General features: G+C 41.0%; 2 protein-coding genes across 5 annotated transcripts; one reads left to right on the top strand and one right to left on the bottom strand.

The window, feature by feature from the left end:
• Window positions 1-839: 839 nt before the first annotated feature.
• Window positions 840-4,735, top strand: LOC144180979 (leiomodin-2-like). The gene is made up of 6 exons (XM_077709167.1): window positions 840-1,400; window positions 1,595-2,044; window positions 2,115-2,375; window positions 2,906-3,115; window positions 3,180-3,620; window positions 4,508-4,735. The coding sequence occupies exons 1-6, from the start codon at window positions 1,125-1,127 to the stop codon at window positions 4,532-4,534; spliced, it is 1,665 nt and encodes a 554-aa protein (XP_077565293.1). The 5' UTR covers window positions 840-1,124; the 3' UTR covers window positions 4,535-4,735.
• Window positions 4,736-7,724: 2,989 nt separating this feature from the next.
• LOC144181400 (actin nucleation-promoting factor WASL-like) lies at window positions 7,725-17,651 on the bottom strand. 4 transcript variants are annotated; one of them, XM_077709829.1, is made up of 12 exons: window positions 17,212-17,649; window positions 14,367-14,501; window positions 14,202-14,288; window positions 13,328-13,424; window positions 12,298-12,321; window positions 10,669-10,849; window positions 10,529-10,571; window positions 10,010-10,163; window positions 9,884-9,940; window positions 8,987-9,501; window positions 8,307-8,415; window positions 7,725-8,221 (listed from the first exon to the last, which is right to left on the bottom strand). In XM_077709829.1, exons 1-12 carry the CDS (start codon window positions 17,314-17,316, stop codon window positions 8,160-8,162), a joined length of 1,569 nt encoding a protein of 522 aa, XP_077565955.1. In that variant the 5' UTR covers window positions 17,317-17,649; the 3' UTR covers window positions 7,725-8,159. The 4 variants fall into 4 exon arrangements, with proteins under 4 accessions (XP_077565955.1, XP_077565956.1, XP_077565958.1 ...); XM_077709830.1 differs by lacking the exon at window positions 12,298-12,321 and having other exon boundaries at window positions 17,212-17,651; XM_077709832.1 differs by lacking the exon at window positions 9,884-9,940 and having other exon boundaries at window positions 17,212-17,648.
• Window positions 17,652-19,673: the final 2,022 nt, after the last annotated feature.

Raw genomic sequence — 19,673 nt, forward strand, 5'->3', positions numbered from 1 at the left:
ATATATATATATATATATATATATATTTCAGCAACATGCTTATTTATGTATAGTTTGATTAACTTATTTATGTCTAAAATGTCTTTTCCTGTGTCTGTATTCTCATCCTCTTGCTACTGTGACGATGAAATTTCCCGAATACGGGATGAATTAAGTGATCTAATCTCATCTAATCTAATAAACGTCACTTAGGATGTTTTTCCACTAGAAGGTTCAGCTCTTCCGTTAAGTTCAGGTTTGAACGCTACGGAAATGACTGGCGCATCCTTGTGGGAGGCAGTGTTGCGCCGATTAAAGGAGTGTCTGTTCTTGATTGGGACGCTTTTAAAATGGCTGACATTATGGTCGGCCTGCCAAGCGTTGATGTCGGTTCACGTTTGATAAATTACCACCAGCATTGGCTAAAGTACCATTTCACATGGATCCTATAATAGTACAGAGAACATTTAAAAGTCGAAAATAACATGAACTAGCGAATATCAAAACATTGTACCTACTTTGCGGTGACTCCTATTCCGGCAGGTCTAAGATCCAATTCACTGCGATAAATGAGGTATTACTGTACTTAGAAAGGTGACCTTAAAAAGAATACAAGACAAACAACAATATCAACAATCTAAAATAAGGTGAATTAAACGTAGAATTCCGTTTTGAATCTGAAGTATGGACACAACATTTCTATCGAAAGAACAACATCGCAGCTTAATTCCAAATAGTACCGCAAATGTATGTCTGCCCACTAGTGGCTGCAATAGGAAGGAGTGTGGGTTTGTTGACGTCTGTGCCGGGGCAACTTTTGTGATGTCGCCATTTGCGTCGCTTGCGTGTTCTGTTCTTGGCTATGAACAAAGCCACTCAGGCATCGGTGTCACGCCGCCATGATGACAGGCCACAGCTTGTGAACTCACATGCTTTTTGTGGCACTGTCCCCTCCCAAAAAAAGACGGCGCATCATAGGGGCCGCCGCTTTGGCCACACTGATCCCTCTCTTAAGGCCGGCGCAGCAGCTGAGGGAGATTAGAAACGGTAGAGGACTGGCCAACAGACGCCGGCAGAGGACTGAAGTGGAGCCTTCTTCGCCAAACTTTGGCCGGAAAGAAAGAAAACTCCTGGTCTGACAGACAATGAGTTGCTTCGGATATCGCCGGGAGTTGAGTAAGTACGAAGATGTGGACGAAGACGAGCTCTTGGCCTCACTCAGCCCCGAAGAGCTGGCTGAGTTGGAGAAGGAGCTGGTAGACATCGACCCTGACGCCAATGTCCCCATCGGGCTTCGGCAGAGGGACCAGACTGACAAGACCCCGACCGGGACCTTCAGCAGGGAAGCCCTCATGAAATATTGGGAAGCGGAAACTCAGAAAATTCTGGAAAATGAAATCGCCGGAGCAAGTGGCAAAACGGTCAGTGGTGTGAGAAGGATTGGATTTTTTGTCGTTTGAATGGCAGAAAGGGAACGTTTTTCACGTCTGGTTATGTGTTTAATTCGCATATTCTGTGTGTTTTGTCCACGTATATCAATTTAAGTTAAAGATTAGAGGCGTAACCCAAACAAAATGTCCTCATAAGCAAACATGTTAAACTTGTTTTGATATAGGGTGAAGAAGCCGAGGAGGTGACAGACCCCAACAGCCAATCAGAAGACGAAAAAGACGACGAAAGCGAGAAACAACAACAGCAAATGCAAAAAGAGGACGAAGAAGAGGACAGCGAAGAAGAAGAGGAGGAGGACGAAGAAGAAGAAGAAGAAGAAGAAGAAGAGGAAAGCGAGGAAGAAGAAACAGAAGACGAGGATGACCAAGACGAAAACCAGGCACCGCCACCAGCCATTTTCGTCCCACCACAGCAACTGAAGCCTCCACCAGCCGTCTTCGTCCCCCCGCGGCAACTGAAGCCACAGCGGGTGTGGCCTGCCAGATCGCCTCCTCCCCCTCCGCCCTCGGATAGCGGGAACCCCACCGTGGTCGACGACGCCTTGGAGCGAGCGCTCGCCGACGACCCCGAGCTGACCGAAGTCAACTTGAATAACATTGATGACATCTCGCAAGTGTGTTGACAAAATCGATCTTCCCTACCGGCGTTTACGCCAAGCTGACAGTTTCTCTCTTCCTTCTTAGGAGACCCTCATCCGATTCGCCGAAGCCCTGAGGACCAACACGCACGTTCGCGTCTTCAGCCTGGCCAACACCCACGCCGATGACCCGGTGGCGTTGGCCATTGCCAAGATGCTGCGCGAAAACTCGTCTATCCTCAGCCTCAACATCGAGTCTAACTATGTGAGTGGGAAGGGCGTCATGGCCTTGGTTCAAGCTCTTCCCGGCAACGACACTCTGACTGAGCTCCGGTTCCACAACCAGAGGCACATCTGTGGAGGCCAGGTGAGTGCCACGCCTTGCACCAGGGGTTGCCAAGACCGGTCCTCCAGAGCCCCTATCCCAGGGGTGGGCAAACTTTTCAGCCCAGGGGCCACATTGACTTTAAAAATTCGACAGATGGGCCAGGTCAACACAAGATACGATACATATAAAAAAGTGCATCCGTTAACAGTACATATGAAATATAAACAAAAAAAAAAGGACTATAGTATTAACATACTCATCTCTCACCATTAAAGTAATAAGTATCAATTACAAAGTAAAAAAGAATGTATTAAGAAATAATAAAATGTAATTTACAAAAGATAGAGGGGCTGTAAAACACGAAAAACAAATAAAAGTGGACAAAGCTACTGCCACTGGCTTCCGCATGACGCCTCGTGGGCCGGATGTGGCCCGCCGGCCGTAGTTTGCCCATACCTGCCCTATCCAGTCTGTTTACCATAGAGGCTCTGGAGGACCGAACTTGGCCAACAACCCTGCCTTGCACCCTCACCCTACGCCATCTAATTTCCCCTTCCAAAACTTCACAGGTGGAGATGGAAATGGTCAAGATACTTCGAGAAAACCACACCTTGATTAAACTAGGCTACCAGTTCAACCTGCCTGGTCCCAGAATGAGCATGACAGGTATCCTGACTAGGAACCAGGACCGTCAGAGGCAGAAACGATTACAGGAACAGAAGCAACAGCAGCAGTTGGGGCTTCCGGAAGGAGCCGCCAACCCCCGGACCACCGCCCTGGTACCACCACAGACGAGCTGAATGTGGGGTGACAACAATATCTCAAAATAATCTTTTCTTTCAGCGAGTGACACCCCTCAGTTCACCTCGATCTTCTCCCTGGTCATCTCCCAAAGTACCTCGGAGCAACATGGCGAAGAAACAGACGCCTCCGGCACCACCGCCACCGCCTCCTCCTCCACCACCCCCGCCACCTCCCCCTCCACCACCCCCACCGCTTCCCGACTCCATACGCCAAGAGAAGAAGCCCACCAGGACCATCGCGGAGGTGATCAAATCCCACGAGGCCAGCAGCAAGAAGGCTAAAGCTAAAGGGAAGAAGGGCAAGAAGGAGAAGGCCAAGGATGAGACAACTTGCATCCTTAAAGAGCTGAAAAACGCGTTGAGGCCCGTGGCGGCCGAGAGGCGGGGCGAAGAGAGCAGCAGGCCGTCCACCCCCATGAGGTCGGCCCACGACCAGTTGATGGACTCCATCCGTAATAGCAGCGTACAGAAATTGAGAAAGGTGAGCAAAGCAACCCTTACGCCATAAGTGTCAAAGTGGCGGCCCGGGGGCCAAATCTGGCCAGCTGCATCATTTTGTGTGGCCCAGGAAAGTAAATTATGAGTGCCGACTTTCTGTTTTAGGATCAAATTAAAATGAAGAGTATAGACGTACATTACATTTCCTGATTTTCCCACTTTAAAATCAATCATTGTAATTTTTTAATCATTTTTTTGTGTTTTTAGTTAAAAATAATTTGTAAAATCTAAAAATATATTTAAAAAAAGCTAAAATAAACATTGTTTTAGATATATAAAAAAACTGAATATTCAAGGATTTTAATCCACTTCTTTTAATCAATTTAAATAAAAAAATAATCTAAATATTATATCTAAAATGGTCCAGCCCACATGAAATCAAGCTGACGTTAACCAACCATAGTCTGACACTCTTGCCTTACGCCATTCAAGTCTCACTATGGCGGGTTTTCGGAAGAATTCCGAAGCAACTCAATAGAAAACAGAAGTCAAAACTCTGTGTTTTCACTGTGCGACAAGTCGGAATAGACAAAATTAAAGGGGTAAAAGACGTAAGTCCCAAAGAACACGATTCAGGAAGAGTCAGAATCACCATAAAATAGTGCAAATGAGTGAGAGAGAGTGTCTCGGGTTCCATTCACGTGGCCTTTTGGGTGCTTATAAATTTGTTAAATAACTTACAATATCTACAAGCAAATAGTAAGGAGGGGGAAAAAAAGTCAGCTCCGCCCCTAGCTGTGAAATTCCAGCCACTTAATGGTGTTATTTATAGCAAGTGATGTGATAAAGGCAGACATAGCAACATTACAACTGTCTGTTGACACATAGATGCAAAATGTATCATAAAACATGTTGTTTTTTTTGTCATAGGTCGAACTTCCATGCCACTTACGATAATAAAGAATTGAGAAGATAACTGGCTTGGACAATGGAGGAGCAAAAGTGGTAAAAAAAAAAACAAGATTTTTTTGTAATATTATGAAACCTTTGTTTACTGCAAATGGTCTTTTGTTTTTTTGGTCAACTTGTAAATAGGATTTGCTTTTGATGGATTGATGTGTTCATTTCAAAACGTGTTTTTTTTTGTTTTTACTGGGGGGGGGGGGGGTTGTCCAATTATATCAAGTGTGAGATATTTTTTTTTTCTTTTGTTTTTTTATGAATAGCTATGAGATGCAAATGAACCATTCACACAAGAGCTTCCGTCAGTAGCATTTAGGAAAGTATATTATTGGAAGATATCTTTAGAACAGCCTTGGAAGTTCATTCCAAAATAGCTCTTTGAATTCAATTTCCACACTTCCAACGAATGAGCTTCCCCCCCAAGTTGACAGCAAGCGACATGCATCTTTTATTTCCCACTTTCCATAACACGCGTACTGGATATCCTTCCCCTCGGCGCGCATACATTCCAGGAGCCAAGTGTTCCTAAAAATACACATCTCTCACAGGAAGTTCAGCGCTGTGGTAAGAATCCTTCCGATTGCCAATGAGGGGAATCCTTTCAGTTAGATTTGCGCTAAAATGTACTTGCTTAACCCCCCCATGTTAAATTCACAGACGTCTTTGTAATCTAAAACCAGTCATTAATGGTTCATGGTGCAATCCCAAAGGGCAAAATAATGGATAGGGTCATATGTCCAAATCATTTTTTTTTTTTAGCTTTTTAAGAGCAAATATTTCCTTCTTTTGGGTTTTGGAAAATTGAAGTGCATTTTGGGGGGAAAATGATGAATATTTTTGGGAATAAAAAAGAAAAAACGTTGAATTTTTACTGAAAAATAAAAGGGGAAAAGAGTCGTTATTCTCAGTGGTGTTTAATTTTCTAAATATTGTGTAAAACCTCCAAAATTAATGCTTATCTGTACATACTAATACTCAGCGTTTACTCTTTGGTTTCTAACAATCATGTTTTGTTATTTAAATATTATAATTTTCTTTAGATTCCGAAGATATTTCTTATTTAAACTTTTTTTTTTTTAAAGAAAGGGGGAAATTAAATATATCAGTTTGTTTTTCGTTAAAAAACAGACAGCAGCTTTAAGTTTTTTTTGTCTCCATAAACAAAACAAATGGGAAATGAAGTATTTTATTCATTTATCTTCTAATTTTGAAAAATCCCATTTTGATTAAAAAAAATCAAACTTTTTTTGTCTAAAAAAAGGGAAACAGTATTTTATTCATTTCTTTTAATTTAGAAAAATCCCTTATTTGATTAAAAACAAAATTAAACTATTAGCTTTTTTTATTAAAAAAATCAATTGTTTTATCTATATCTAAAAATCAAATAAAAAGCCTTTATAGTCATCTTTGTTATTGTTTTCCCATTTTAAAAAAAACATAAATAACTCATAAAAAATATAAACAGACACATCCTGGCAATGTAAATTCTAAAATATTGCACAATCTATTTGGATTTTAGCATAGATTTTAACACCCTTGTTTTTTACTTCGGGGTTAGGGTTTAGGATTTACAAAAACAGGTTTGTAGCTTGTGTGCATGCATGCATGTCGCTATGAGTGAGCGGAAAGTGACATACCTTGCTCTAATCCCTGGCCCAGAAGCTCCACAGCTGAGATGTGATACAGGAGCCGTGTGCTAAAAATAAAGCAGAACATAGAATTGATGCTGTTGTTATTGACATGCTTGAGTAAACAATGGCAAACTGGTCAACTTGGACAAAGCCAAGCCCGCTCATATTAGGAAAAAAAACATCTTTAATTTAAGAAAAGACATGAAAATGTCATTTGGTCTCTTTATTCAAGTTTACAATGTATAAAAAGCTGCAAAATCCCAGGAAAATTGTTTCATTTGTCATGTTGCACAGTAAGTTTGTCAAAATAGAAACAGAAATACATATTGAAGTATTTTTATAAATGTGTATCAGATGTCACTCACTTGGTTTTGCCATGGATGATACATTTTAGCCTCCATTTGTTGCTACGTACATTCAATGTCGCTTTTTCTCGTTATACTGGATATCAAAAATAATAGTGATGAATCGTGAAGTGAATTAGGGAAATTATGTAATCATCTTTTAAAAAAATGTAAGCCTTTTTTTGTAAGCTGAAGCAGTCTAAAAAACTAAAATAAAGTACAATATTTTTTATTTTAAACAATCATTTACTCTTGTTAGGGGAAAACTTACCAATGGCCTGATGTCTTGCAATAGGATGAAATCAGATCCAAAATGGTGGTCATCTAAAACAACAGGTATTCTGTCTGCATCTAGTAAAATGTAAAGCATCAGAAGATGTAAAATTAAAAGTGTCTTTATTCCTCAAATTTGACATGACCCAAATCCAACAAAAAAAATGTCTGTCTATCGACACTGGAAAGTAGAAAAGATAAAGGAAAAGTCTTTTTTTGTAGCAACTTGGCTTGTAGTGTATACATTATGTCACGTCTTAATTAAAAAAACAAACTGTTATCAGTACTGTGTTTGAAGCAAATGTACACAGCAAGAGAACCGTAATAATTCCGTTTTTTTTGTTTTTAAATGCACAAATCCTCTCTTTCAGTGAAAAAAAAAATATATATACACATATATACATATATATAGAAATAAATATATATGTATATACATATGTATATATATATATATAGATAGATATACATGTATATATATATAGATAGATATACATATATATATATAGATAGATATACATATACATATATATATATATATATATATATATATATATATATATATATATATATATATATATATATATATATATATATATATATATATATATATATATATATATATATATATATATATATATATATATATATATATATATATATATATATATATATATATATATATATATATATATATATATATATATATATATATATATATATACATACATACATATAGATATATATACACACATACATACATACATACATATGTATATACATGTATATAAATATATATATAGATATATGCATATATATAGAGATGTATATGTATATATATATATACACAGCAGCATGGTCCAAATTAAATTTTTCCTCCCTCTTAGAAAATATGAGTGCTAAACTAGGCTCATTAGAGTAAGCAAAAATAAACCGAAGTTAGGGTAAGAAAATATTTCTCTTTCTTCTAAAGACAAAAAAAAAATAAGGAGGATTTGCGGCAACTCTCGTCTCGGAAAACCGTCCGGAAGATCAATGACGGCTCGCTGTCAAAAATTGCACGTTATTTTTGGGAAGACAACGACGCTGGAAACAAAAAACAAAAAAGGCAGGAGCGACAGACGGAGAAAGAAATTTCAGAAGAGAAACGAAAAAAAAAAAAAAACACAGATACGAGAATGTCCGACAGCTTGAATGAGGTATTGCACAGATGAATAAAAAAAAAAGCATGAAAGCAACAAAAATATACAGCAAATGGATAGAGAATGTACACTATTGAAATGAAAGATTCATTTTAAGACAGGAAAATTCTTTGCGTCAATCATTCAAAAGTGAAGGAAAAAACAAACAAACAAACAAAACAAAAAACAATCACTAGTCATCCCACTCATCCTCATCTTCAAAGTCTTCATCATCTTCATCATCATCGTCCTCATCTGCAGAAGTTGTTAGAACAAATATGGATCGTTATCCAATGTGAGCAAGTGAGTGTCTGACTTTATTCCGGAATACAAAACGTACCTGAAGAATGAATGGCCTTGCTCCTCTTTTGCATGACCTCCATGAGTGCCCCCACGATACCGGCCGAGGGGGCCAGGGAGGAAGGAGGCGAATCATTGCTTTCGTCCCTCTGAAGACCAAAGACAGAAATATCAAGAGTTCTTGTTTCAAGTTTCAATGCACAATTCCCTTTTAAAGACAATTTGGAACAGAATTGAAGGCCAAAAATCCTGACAATAGAAATCATGCAATATCACGCAATTGAAGGAATTTGAAGCCTACCTCATATGTGATCACCTACAGAAAATGTGTATCTTCTGGTGGTACCGTATTTTGCTGTTAAATATACCCGCTAATTTAATATATCGTGGTATATGAAGACGGCAGGGGTATATTAAAGGCACACAAACGGGAAGCTACGATCCACTATGCACTTTTTATGCCGTGACGGGGTCCATCAATGTTTTGCAGACTAAAACTACTTACTGCCAGGTTAAAACTATTTACTGCTGAATAAAGTCTGACTTGGAATTTGAATGAATTTAAGTATCTATAATTATGCCTCCATGAACACCATGCAAATCATGCCTAAAAAGCTGACTTGCATTTAATATACCCGGATATATTAACACAATATCCTAATTTTTAGTTGCGCAGGAACCCTGAAATGAAGGGTCCCAGGTTAAGGTGGGCACACTCACCGGTTTGAGTTGAATTCCTTGTCGGATTTGGTCCAGGAGCGCGTCTCGACCCTGATTGGACGCCGCCGGCTTCTCTTTTTGCTCTACCTTCTTTAGATTGGTGCCTTCTCGGATCTGACTCAGCAGGGCATTTTTGCCCCCGCCGTCCATTCCGTTAGAATCGAAGGACGGCGCAGGTGGGCCGGGAGGTGGTGGAGGAGGCGGGGGGCCCGCCGCTCCGGGGAAAGAGAGGCTGGAGAAGGATGCGGGTGGCGGTGGAGGAGGAGGAGGTGCCGAGGCGTGGGCCGGCGGCGGGGGCGGAGGCAGGGCTCCTCGGCTGGGTGGCGGCGGCGGCGGTGGGGCACCCGCGCCCGGCCGGGACGGAGGCGGGGGCGGCGGCGCCGAGACGGGGGCTCTGGAGGGCGGAGGGGGCGGCGGGGCACCTCGCCCACGAACGGGAGGCGGGGGAGGTGGAGCTGAGCCGTGGTGAGGCGGAGGAGGAGGGGGGCCACCTCTGGAGGGTGGGGGTGGGGGAGCTGAAAAAAGATGGACAAAAATGGAGATTATTTTTTTTTTGACACTGCCTTCACCACTTGAAACTCATAGCAGTCCTTTTTTTTTGCAGAGTGGAACCATGCAGTGACAACATGACACCACTGAAAGGCAGTTATACCACAAAATGTGTGCTTTGAATGCATTTAAAAGATTTAGGAACACCACTACGCCGCTCTTCAAATAACCGCAGTGACAAAAAATATATCAGGTTTTGTGTATTACTTCTCAATGTGTAACCAAGCGCTACTTGGCATTCCAGTCTAATTCCGTCATTTCAAAAGCTTTTTCCAAGCCAATCCGGTGCTGATATCAAACCAACATGCCCGGTGTGTCACATCACACCATGCACGGATGGAAACATACCCGCCGGGCACCTGGTAGGCCCTGAGATCAAAATCACCACACTGGTGGTGTCCGCGTCTTAAAAGCGAACAGGTGACATCAGTTTTGGTTTTCACAAGTGGCAAGTTGTGCTCTGGGAGAACCCACCTTGGCGACGCAACTCATTTTTGACTGCTTCCACTCCTCCTTTCTTCTCAATAAAGTCATAGATGACCTTGGAAGTCTCTTTGTCCTTGAGTTCCGCCTCGGAGATGCCGCACATGTCGAAGAGGTTCTTCAGCTCTGGGTCTAAATTGTTTAACTGTGGTTTAAAAAGAGGGGAGACAAAATCAATTGACCCATGACCCATATAGACCCCATTTTAATGGCATTATCCATTCATTCCAATCTATTTAGAACCCTTGAAAGCACGAATCAAAATCATCTCACGCCGGGGACGGTGGATGATTTTAGGAACGAGTCCAAGGATTATGCAATGTCGGCGTGTCTCGTCTGGAAAAAAATCTCCTTGTGTAACCGCGGTGACGACACGGGCCAGATTAATATTCCGAAGCCCACGATTCATTTTAAAGAGCTGCAAATCTGACGGACACGGAAATAAACGGCCTCGCGCACGTTGTGTGGATTCACGCACGCTTACATGACTTTTTTAAAGCCTTTACTCACGTCAAAGCCGGTGTTGGGATCCCACCCTACGTGCCCGATGTGCCTGTGGCAAAATAGAGAAATGCCAGTCAACACAACAAAAGCTTAAACGTACAAATGTAAATAAAACCTTCACACAGGAACGAAGGGCAGCAACTCACTGGAAGTTGCTGGGTGTGCCGATGTCCGCCTTGGTTAGTCTCTTCTTCTTGCCTTTTCCTTTCTTCTCCCTCTTGGTGAAGGTGGAGTGCATGATGTTCATCTGAGAGTTGCTATGGAAGCGGTGACCCGTGCTGATCTCGGGGTTTTTGATGTCCACGGTGGCCATGGGCAGCGCTGGGCCTGGGAGATAACATGGAGACAATGGACCTCAATACGAAGACAAAAAATAACAAAACCGATCCTGTGAAAATTACATGTTTGGACCGGAACCCGGACGTTTGGTCGACGGACACTTGGTCCCCGGACGCTTCGTCGAACGGACAACAGTAAACTCTCATGATTATAATTTTGAGAGCGAGCGAATCCGGCGACCAAACGTCCGGGGACCAAGAGTCCGGGGACCAAGAGTCCGGGGACCAAGAGTCCGGGGACCAAGAGTCCGGGGACCAAGAGTCCGGGGACCAAGAGTCCGGGGACCAAGAGTCCGGGGACCAAGAGTCCGGGGACCAAGAGTCCGGGGACCAAGAGTCCGGGGACCAAGAGTCCGGGGACCAAGAGTCCGGGGACCAAGAGTCCGGGGACCAAGAGTCCGGGGACCAAGAGTCCGGGGACCAAGAGTCCGGGGACCAAGAGTCCGGGGACCAAGAGTCCGGGGACCAAGAGTCCGGGGACCAAGAGTCCGGTCACGGGTTGAACCTGCTTTCCGATCTGAGACATCTTTCTTATCTGATCAATTCGCATAGTTATCTGCTCCACAGTAGATCAATTTCCAAAGTTGCCAGTTGAGGCCACCTCATACCTTTCTTCACAGTGTGGTGACAAGGGCTTTTTGCCGTTTTGCTGGGCAAAGGTGAAACGGAGCGACTGCGCCTCCTCACCCTCTCCCAAATCCCCCCGCCGTCTCCATACGTGTCCGCCTTGACGTCGCCCGTAAAGCTGCGCGCTCGCATTTGGGACAAATCCGCCCGGTTCGGGCAAAGTTCGTCTTGCGGGAGAACCAAGCAATGCAGGGTGGATAGACAGCTGGCCGGGCCCAATCCCCGGCCCCCGCCGACGGGCCGTCCTCCGCCGCCGCGGCTCTCGCCGGCCAAGTCGTCCGAGTGCGACGACGAGAAGGTAGTGCAGAACATCGAGGCGGAGATGGGAGATTTATTCACTGGAATGCGAGCCGGGAACGGTTTCCGGTGGACGCATGGCATCCGGGCCCAACTCCACCCCAAGTAAAAAGGTTTTTTCTCCCAAAAATATCTAAAAAGGTTTCCGAAAGCCTGTTATGCCAAAACCAGACAACTGGGAGAGTGGACTGATGTGTTGCTTGGACTCCTATCCTGCCAATCCTTGCTTGGACAAGCCCCTGCTGTTACTACCCATTTTTTTCCACCGAATTTCCATGGCGGTGGGGTGCCCCGTCAAGTTTGTGGCAACCGGATTGGACGGCCGTAGTGATTTCTCCGCCCATTTTCCTAGTTTTCTCCTCCCTGCATGGACTCTAATCCCACCACATTATTGGAGGATTTAGCCCTGGATTTTATGTAACTCTGCAATGGCCGCCTAATCCAGGATTAATCCGTATGAAAACATGGTGAAGGAAGGTCGGGAGAACGTACAAAAAACGGTGGACAACGTACCATTTAGGGGATCCCGTCTCTTCTCTGTGAAAACAGACATGCCAAATGATTACACTGTGGCGCTAAATGGCGAGAACGGCGAGAAGTGACGGAAAAGAAGAGCTGGTGAAAAAAAAAGGAAAGGCTTGCCGAAGTCGGTCGGAAGTTAGTAAATTGCAAACATAGTTTAAACCACGCACATAGCTCCAATCACATGTATAGGGAAAAAAATCCAGAAGAAAAAAATATTCTCTAGTAATACGATGTGTTTTGCAGAGGGGAAAAAAGGCTTGATTTGCTCCCAAAGCAGAAAGTGATAGAAAGTATAAAAAAGTCAGGAAGAAGACAGTTACAAAGCTTTTTTTTACTGGTTTGCATCAAAGATGCACTTGGTAATGTCATTGTGCTTTAAAGAAGAATAAAAAAGACAATTGAATCACCATCTTCAATTCCTAGCTGCTCTTCTTACCGTATTTTTAATCACATTTAATTGTCGCTCCAAAAAGTAGAGGGTACGGCTTATATGCGCACAAATTAGACTGCAAGGTAACAAGGACCAAATGCCATAACCTAAAACTAAATTATATTGACGTCTATGACTAAAATTCAAGAAAACAAATACAGTACCTTGCATAAAATGTGAAAAAACTTGATTTTTCACAAGATGTTTCCTACAAAGTAACATTAGTACTCCATATTAAAATATTGAGTTGAAAATTGTCAATCAAGAAAGGGTCTCTTACGAGAGAAATTATCAAATTCAACAATTTTAAGGGTACGGCTTATACGCGAGAAAATACGGTAAGTCTACAGTGCCATCCTTAGGACAGAAACTACATTACATTTGTCTTAACAGCTTTTATAATATACGATTTTGGAGTGGAAGCTAATTGAAGATGGTGATGAATATTATTTTTTGTGTGTTTGTATGTGTGTGGTGTGGGTCAATAGACGCTGGGGGGGAAAAACACACACTTGCAAGTCATTGATGGAAATGCCAAGTGTGTGATTTTTGTCCACAACAGCAGATGGAAGAAGGTGTCAAAAGTACCGGTTTTCCTTTGTCTTTTGCCCAAAAGCTCGGATAGGTGACCTCGGAAACGCTTGGCCTCCTCCTCGCTTGCAAAGTTCAAGCCCACCTGGCATGTCTGTAATTTCAAATTACACCAAATTGGTCATACAAAACAAGGGTGTCAGACTTGGGTTGGTTTACGGGCAGCATTAACGTCAACTGGATTTCATGTGGACTGGACAATTTTAGAAATAATATTTAGATTTTTTTATTTTTATAAATGGATTAAATAAACTGGATTAAAGCCTTATGTATTCAGATTTTTAAAGATCTAAAATAATGTTGATTTTAGCTATTTTTTTTATATTTTTAGATTTTACGAAATGATTTTTGAACTAAATACACAGATTTTTTTTTATAAATGGATTAAATGCCCTGAATATTCCGTTTTTTATAGATCTAAAACAATGTTTATCTTAGCTTTTTTTTTTTACATACTTTTAGATTTTATAAAGTAATTTTTTAACTAAAAACAGAAAAAAATGATTAAAAAAATGACAATTATTGATTTAAAAGAGGGAAAATCAGGAAACTTAATATACATCTAAACTCTTAATTATAATTTGATCCTAAAACACAAAGTCAGCACACATGATTTACTTTCCCGGGCCACAAAAAAATGATGCGACGGGCCAGATTTGGCCCCCGGGCCGCCACTATAACACATGTGATTTAGAAGATGTGTACACAGCGATAAGTCTCTCACCACCACCATGTTTGGAGCCACATACCGTATGGTCTACTGAGCCCATCAACACTGGGGCAGCACAAACTTCTGGCTGGTAATATCTTTTTCTCATTCCGTAACTTTAGCTCCAAATAGAAAAAAATCCAAAGATGGAATCCAACTCACGTCTCCAGCAAACGTGATGAAGAACGGTCTGCATGGATTGACGTTGAAGTTGGTGTATAACTCCTGTTCGAACAGCGTCCTACCGTCCTGTTTCCAAATAAAAGGAAGCAAAAGATGGTTTAAGGGATCGGACGCCGACGTCCAAGATTCTACTTGGACCGGTACCTTGATATCGAAGACTCGGATGAAGTAAGAACGCTGTGGGTTGTCCTTGATTAGGCAGGCCACGCCGCAACATCTCTTGGTCCAGGTGCCGTTTCGGTCTGCGGTGAAAACCTGGACCACTGCTGAGGACAACGTCTAGGAAGGAAGACAAAACATATAATTATATATACATTATAACGGGATTTACGTTTAATGCCAAACAAACTTTTTGGGGACATGAACAGGAAAATACATTTTGGCTGGAAAAAAATATATATACAAAAAAATAAAAATATAATGAATAAAAATAATTAAATAAAAAAAAAATAGTTTGACAACCCTACAGTTTTTTTTTTAGCAAAATTTTGATAGTTCCATCACATACAGACAAATTGATTTAAGGACAGTTTTTTTTTTTCGCACATCAATCAGGACTCTAAACTTGCGGTAGCACAACACACAATCCCTTCTGTGTAATAACTTCGGGGTGAGGTAATATAAAAATGAAATATGGTGATCTGCCTCCTACTGGCTGACGTAGAAGTGTATGATTTGTTGTTTGTCTCCCATCATGTGGGTTTTGCACGGAAGTTAACATCACATCCCATGTTCAAATTTGCAATTTAACAGGTCAAGACTGGAGGTGTTTTCTTCCATGGAAGCCCTCGGGTGCCCTTTCGTCTTGTGACTGGGTTAAGTGAAGTAGGCAAACATTCCCAATCAAATATTGACAAAAGCACATGCCATGTTAATAGAATTTCTGGACAATTTCTCCCAAAAAAGAGCCAAGTTGCTTTTTGTATTTCTGACCATCCTCTTTGCACAAACAATAGAGGACATTACGTCTCGGTCCACATTTGTGACTCAGCCTATTATGATGCTAAATGACATTGTGTGTGTACAAATATAGGATGAGGCTAACTAAGGGGTGGGCAAACTTTTGGGCCCGGGGGCCACATTGACTTTAAAAATTTGACAGATGGGCCGGGTCAACACAAGATACGATACATATAAAAAAAGTGCATCCGTTAACAGTGCATATGAAACATAGAGGAAAAAAGGACTAAAGTATGAACATACTCATGACTCATCATTAAAGTAAAAAGTATAAAGTACAAAGTAAAGTATAAAAGGAATGTATTAATAAATATTAAAATTAATTTGGGGCGAAAAAAACAATATTAGGACAAGGTCGGCAGGCCGGATTAAAAAGCCTAGCGGGCCGGATGTGGCCCGCGGGCCATAGTTTGCCCATCCCTGGGCTAACTGAATGGAACACCATTGCTTCTTTATACAAAAAAGAACAAAAACATTTCAATGACGACAGCCTGAGGATCTATCTGTGGAGGGCTCCAAAAAAATGGTGCCAGAATGGAAATATAAATGAAATTGTAGTCAACTTTGCTAGCACACATCACCAAAATGACTCTGGGTAATTTCCCTTTTTTTTAAACCGGACTTCCAATGGGATGCAGATTGCTGATCAGGCAGTCTGCACACACGCTATCAAACACACAGCTTGCATTGGACCCACTCCACTTTTTTCCTAGTCTCGCTGATGGTGAAAGACGAAGGAATACCAACGAGCATCCGTCTGTGTGCAAGAAAAACAGGTCAAAACGCCCCCATCTTATGCATTGTGACACAAAGGGTGCTGGAGGAATGTTGTCGACGCATTTCATAGCTGGCCTACGTCAACCCACGGCACGCCCCAAAAACCTGTGGGTTCACGTTAAACAGAGGAAACGAAAAAGAGCCTGATTTGTCATGAGTGTGGGAAATAGGAGCAAAAATATTTGCCCAATCATCAGAAACTATTGGTTAAACTTTCAAGAAACAACCTAGGTAGTTTGATACAATGGCAAATATGCCGTGGAAATACAGTAAGACATTTCTTTAAAAATATGCAATTTGTATGCATTCTTTAAAAAAACACAGTCATTTGCCCCTTTTTAATGTTACAACAATATTTGTTCATTGTCAAACTGAAATGACAAAGGTCGATGCTTTACTAAATGGCAATGGGAACTATTTTATTCTGATCATTTGGACTCAAAACGCACTCAGAAGATGGGATGGTTGCGTACAGCGACGTCTTGTGGCTCCCATGCGCAATTGCAGAACAATACAAACTCCGGACGCAGTCACCTTTTTTAAGGAGGGGGTTGCTGCGTTTAAAGACTACATATTTGATGGGAAAATTGGATGAGTGTTTGTTTGTCTTGGTTGTCTAACACAAACAAGAGAGGAAATAGAAAAAACGCAAGTGCTTTTGTTTTAATTTGGAATGCTGACTCTGTAGTCAGTCTGGTAGAACAGGACTCTTCAAATTTGGGAAAAGGGGGAGAAAAAAATCCCCGATGAGTTCTCACTAGTCAGCGCTGTCCCATGCCAAGCCTTGTCGGCACATTCCTTCAGTGGATACGCTTCCCTAAAACAAACCAGGTTCGCCTACTGTTATATAACAATGACACAAATTGATTGATTTAACAGCAAAGTGACTTCGGTACCAACGCGTCTCTCCGCTTGTCAACTGGGTTGAGACGGAGTAGCGGTGCTTTGACAGATAGCAACATTTCCCGATTGATTCTTCAGGTGTTTGAACGTCACACTTGAGGCACAGATGTCCGTGAACTGAGTTCGAAGTCTGAACAAGTTGACGTCAACCGTCCCGATCGAGGTTCGACGTGGTTGTTCGCCCCTCTTGACGTCTCGGCTGTCAAAACAAACCAACCTTCCATGCTCCGGCAAGGAAAAAATAAACTGTGAAACTTCAAACATAACAGTATGGAAACAGGAAATCCCTCGAAAATAGAACAACGTATCACAACAAACTGTAATGGAAAGAAGGAGAAAAAAAACTTACGATGCATTTCCTGCCTAGGTGGTTGAAAAGGTAGTCATTCTCTTGAGGAGTCAGTAGTATGGATCCGACATTTGTTTGCCGTTGTTGTTTATGAAGTCCACTCATTTTTTTATGTTCACAAATTAATAACTTATTTACGGACTTTAAGAAGGTAAACTGTGTCCGGAAAGATCCATAAACAATCCCCGGGTCATCCGTGGCCTTCCTGTGTCCGCTTTCCCTTAAGTCAGGCTGAAGTCACTTCCGATCGACGGTTGCACGGACGTGATAACAAAAGTGTTGATGAAAAAGATGCCAGAATCAGATTCTGTGCGAAATAAGAGCAAATACAGAGTGGAAAATGGCAAAAACTTTCCTGGGAAGTCCGGCTGCTTCAGCGCCCGCAGCCTGTTCAATCCAACATGGCAGTGTCAGGACGAATCCATTCTTGTGGAAGGGGGGGAGTCACGATTTGCTAAGGATGAGTGCCATGATTAAAAAATAAATACATGACATAAAGTATATTTAAACACATCTGAAGTTACCATATAATAAGGCATGAGGACTACATTCCACTTAAAATTGCGTCGCTTATTGGTTTTGCATATAATAACATATCTACGCTGTGGTACAGTCCTGTCCGCCCCTGGCTTTTATGACAGGAATGTGTGCAGTGCAGAATGGGAGGAGGCAGGAGACAAGGTGCATGTTGCTGGCATAATACTAATAGTAGTGCCATCTATCCTACTTCAGTGACTTTTATCTGAAATTATATTTAAGAGAAAAAATAAACAATCATTTTTTTCTGGTCTGCTTCATTCAGCAGTTCATTTAGCACCATTGGGATTTATACTCAATGGGTTTAGACTTGATTAGTTCCCTAGTACTTGAGTGAATCATCACATTGCACTAAAAATAGTCCATAATAGAGTTAAAAATGAAGACTGCTCCATTTACTGTATGCACCCTCAAGTGTAAAATGTGCCATACACATTAGATATTAATGCCATGATTTTGCCCTTTCATTAAAGGTATATCATTCCTCCTAAATGATATTGCCTAATTTCACTATATGAATGTATATATATACTCTTGCTTGTATGAGTCATCCTAATTTCAATACAAAGCCTGAGGATACTTCCGCAACATGCTCAGTCAGGCTCATCAAAGGTGGTAAACGCACAATGGTGACTTGGTGGAAATTGAAAAATGAGAAAGTTTAACCGAATAAAATGGCATTTCTACATTCTTCTTAACAAATGTGTGCGTGTGCATCATTTTTGGTCAAATCATAGTATAGTTGAACTGCTCTCAATGTTTTGGCTGACTTGAATAACCGGACTAACAAGAAGTAAAACCCAAGGAAACGTGCTTCACTCCACTTGGTTTGATTTTTTAGATTGTCGCGATGACAGAAATGCCAGTAGAAAAAAACATCCCTTTTATTTAGAAACAAATACTTTTGAGATACAATAGCAATGAAAAGTAGCAAATGTGATGCAAAATAGTCCACAAGTTGAAAACGCTGATGTCAAAAATCTCAGGCAGTCATTGAAGATTAGAATGTCAGTAGTTTTTGTGTGAAAATACCCTCATGAAACACAACCCTGACCCACAAAAACACGATAGGAAAGTCAAAGGACAGCATAAATTTTATATTTTGGATCATGGAGGAAGACATGCCTTTCAGGCCTTTGCATATATATTTAATCATATTGACATTAATACAGATTGTCAGTATGCCTAATAATTGGAAGATAGGTTTTAGATAGGAAATGGAAATGCATTAGAATAATAATACCTGTAAAAAGTCAAAGAAAATGGTTTAAAAAGGATGAATAGCTTCAGTCTATAAACGAAAACATACTTTTTTTTAAAACACCTATTGAATTAAACTGAATAGATTTTTTAATGAAATTTAAAGAGTATATAACATTTGATTGCCCCTCCATTTTTTTTTGTACAGTCAAAGCCACGTTGCAATTGGATACCGTCACATCAAAACCAGTTTAACACACCTGGCTTTAAAACCGGTTTCTCAAAGTGTCAATTATTTATGTTTGGCATATTTTTGAATTTTTTTTTTGATTACACTGAACGTTCACCTTGGCTTTGAACTATAATTGTTATAATATGACAGTTCAAATACTGCAATGTACTTTTTACTTCACTTATTTTCATCATTTTTTTAAACAAAAAATGCAAATGATAAACAGTAGACTTTGAATACCAAAAAAGTGCGAGTTGTATTTTTTGACGTAACGTCCGTGCTATGGATTTGTTCCAGTTTATCGTACGTAGCCAAAATTAGGCTAATAAAGTGGAGCAAATGTCCAAAAATATCACGTAGGAGCTCATTGAAGAAGGCATTAATGCATTTGCCATACTCATCCAAACTATATTAAACCATAATTTGGTTCAAAATAATGAGAAAATGGCGATGGGCACCATTTGTAAAGCTATGCTAGGTTAAAAAGACGGCA

This window comes from Stigmatopora nigra, chromosome 23 (genome assembly GCF_051989575.1).
Source record: "Stigmatopora nigra isolate UIUO_SnigA chromosome 23, RoL_Snig_1.1, whole genome shotgun sequence".
In the NCBI taxonomy this organism is placed as follows: Eukaryota; Metazoa; Chordata; class Actinopteri; order Syngnathiformes; family Syngnathidae; genus Stigmatopora; species Stigmatopora nigra.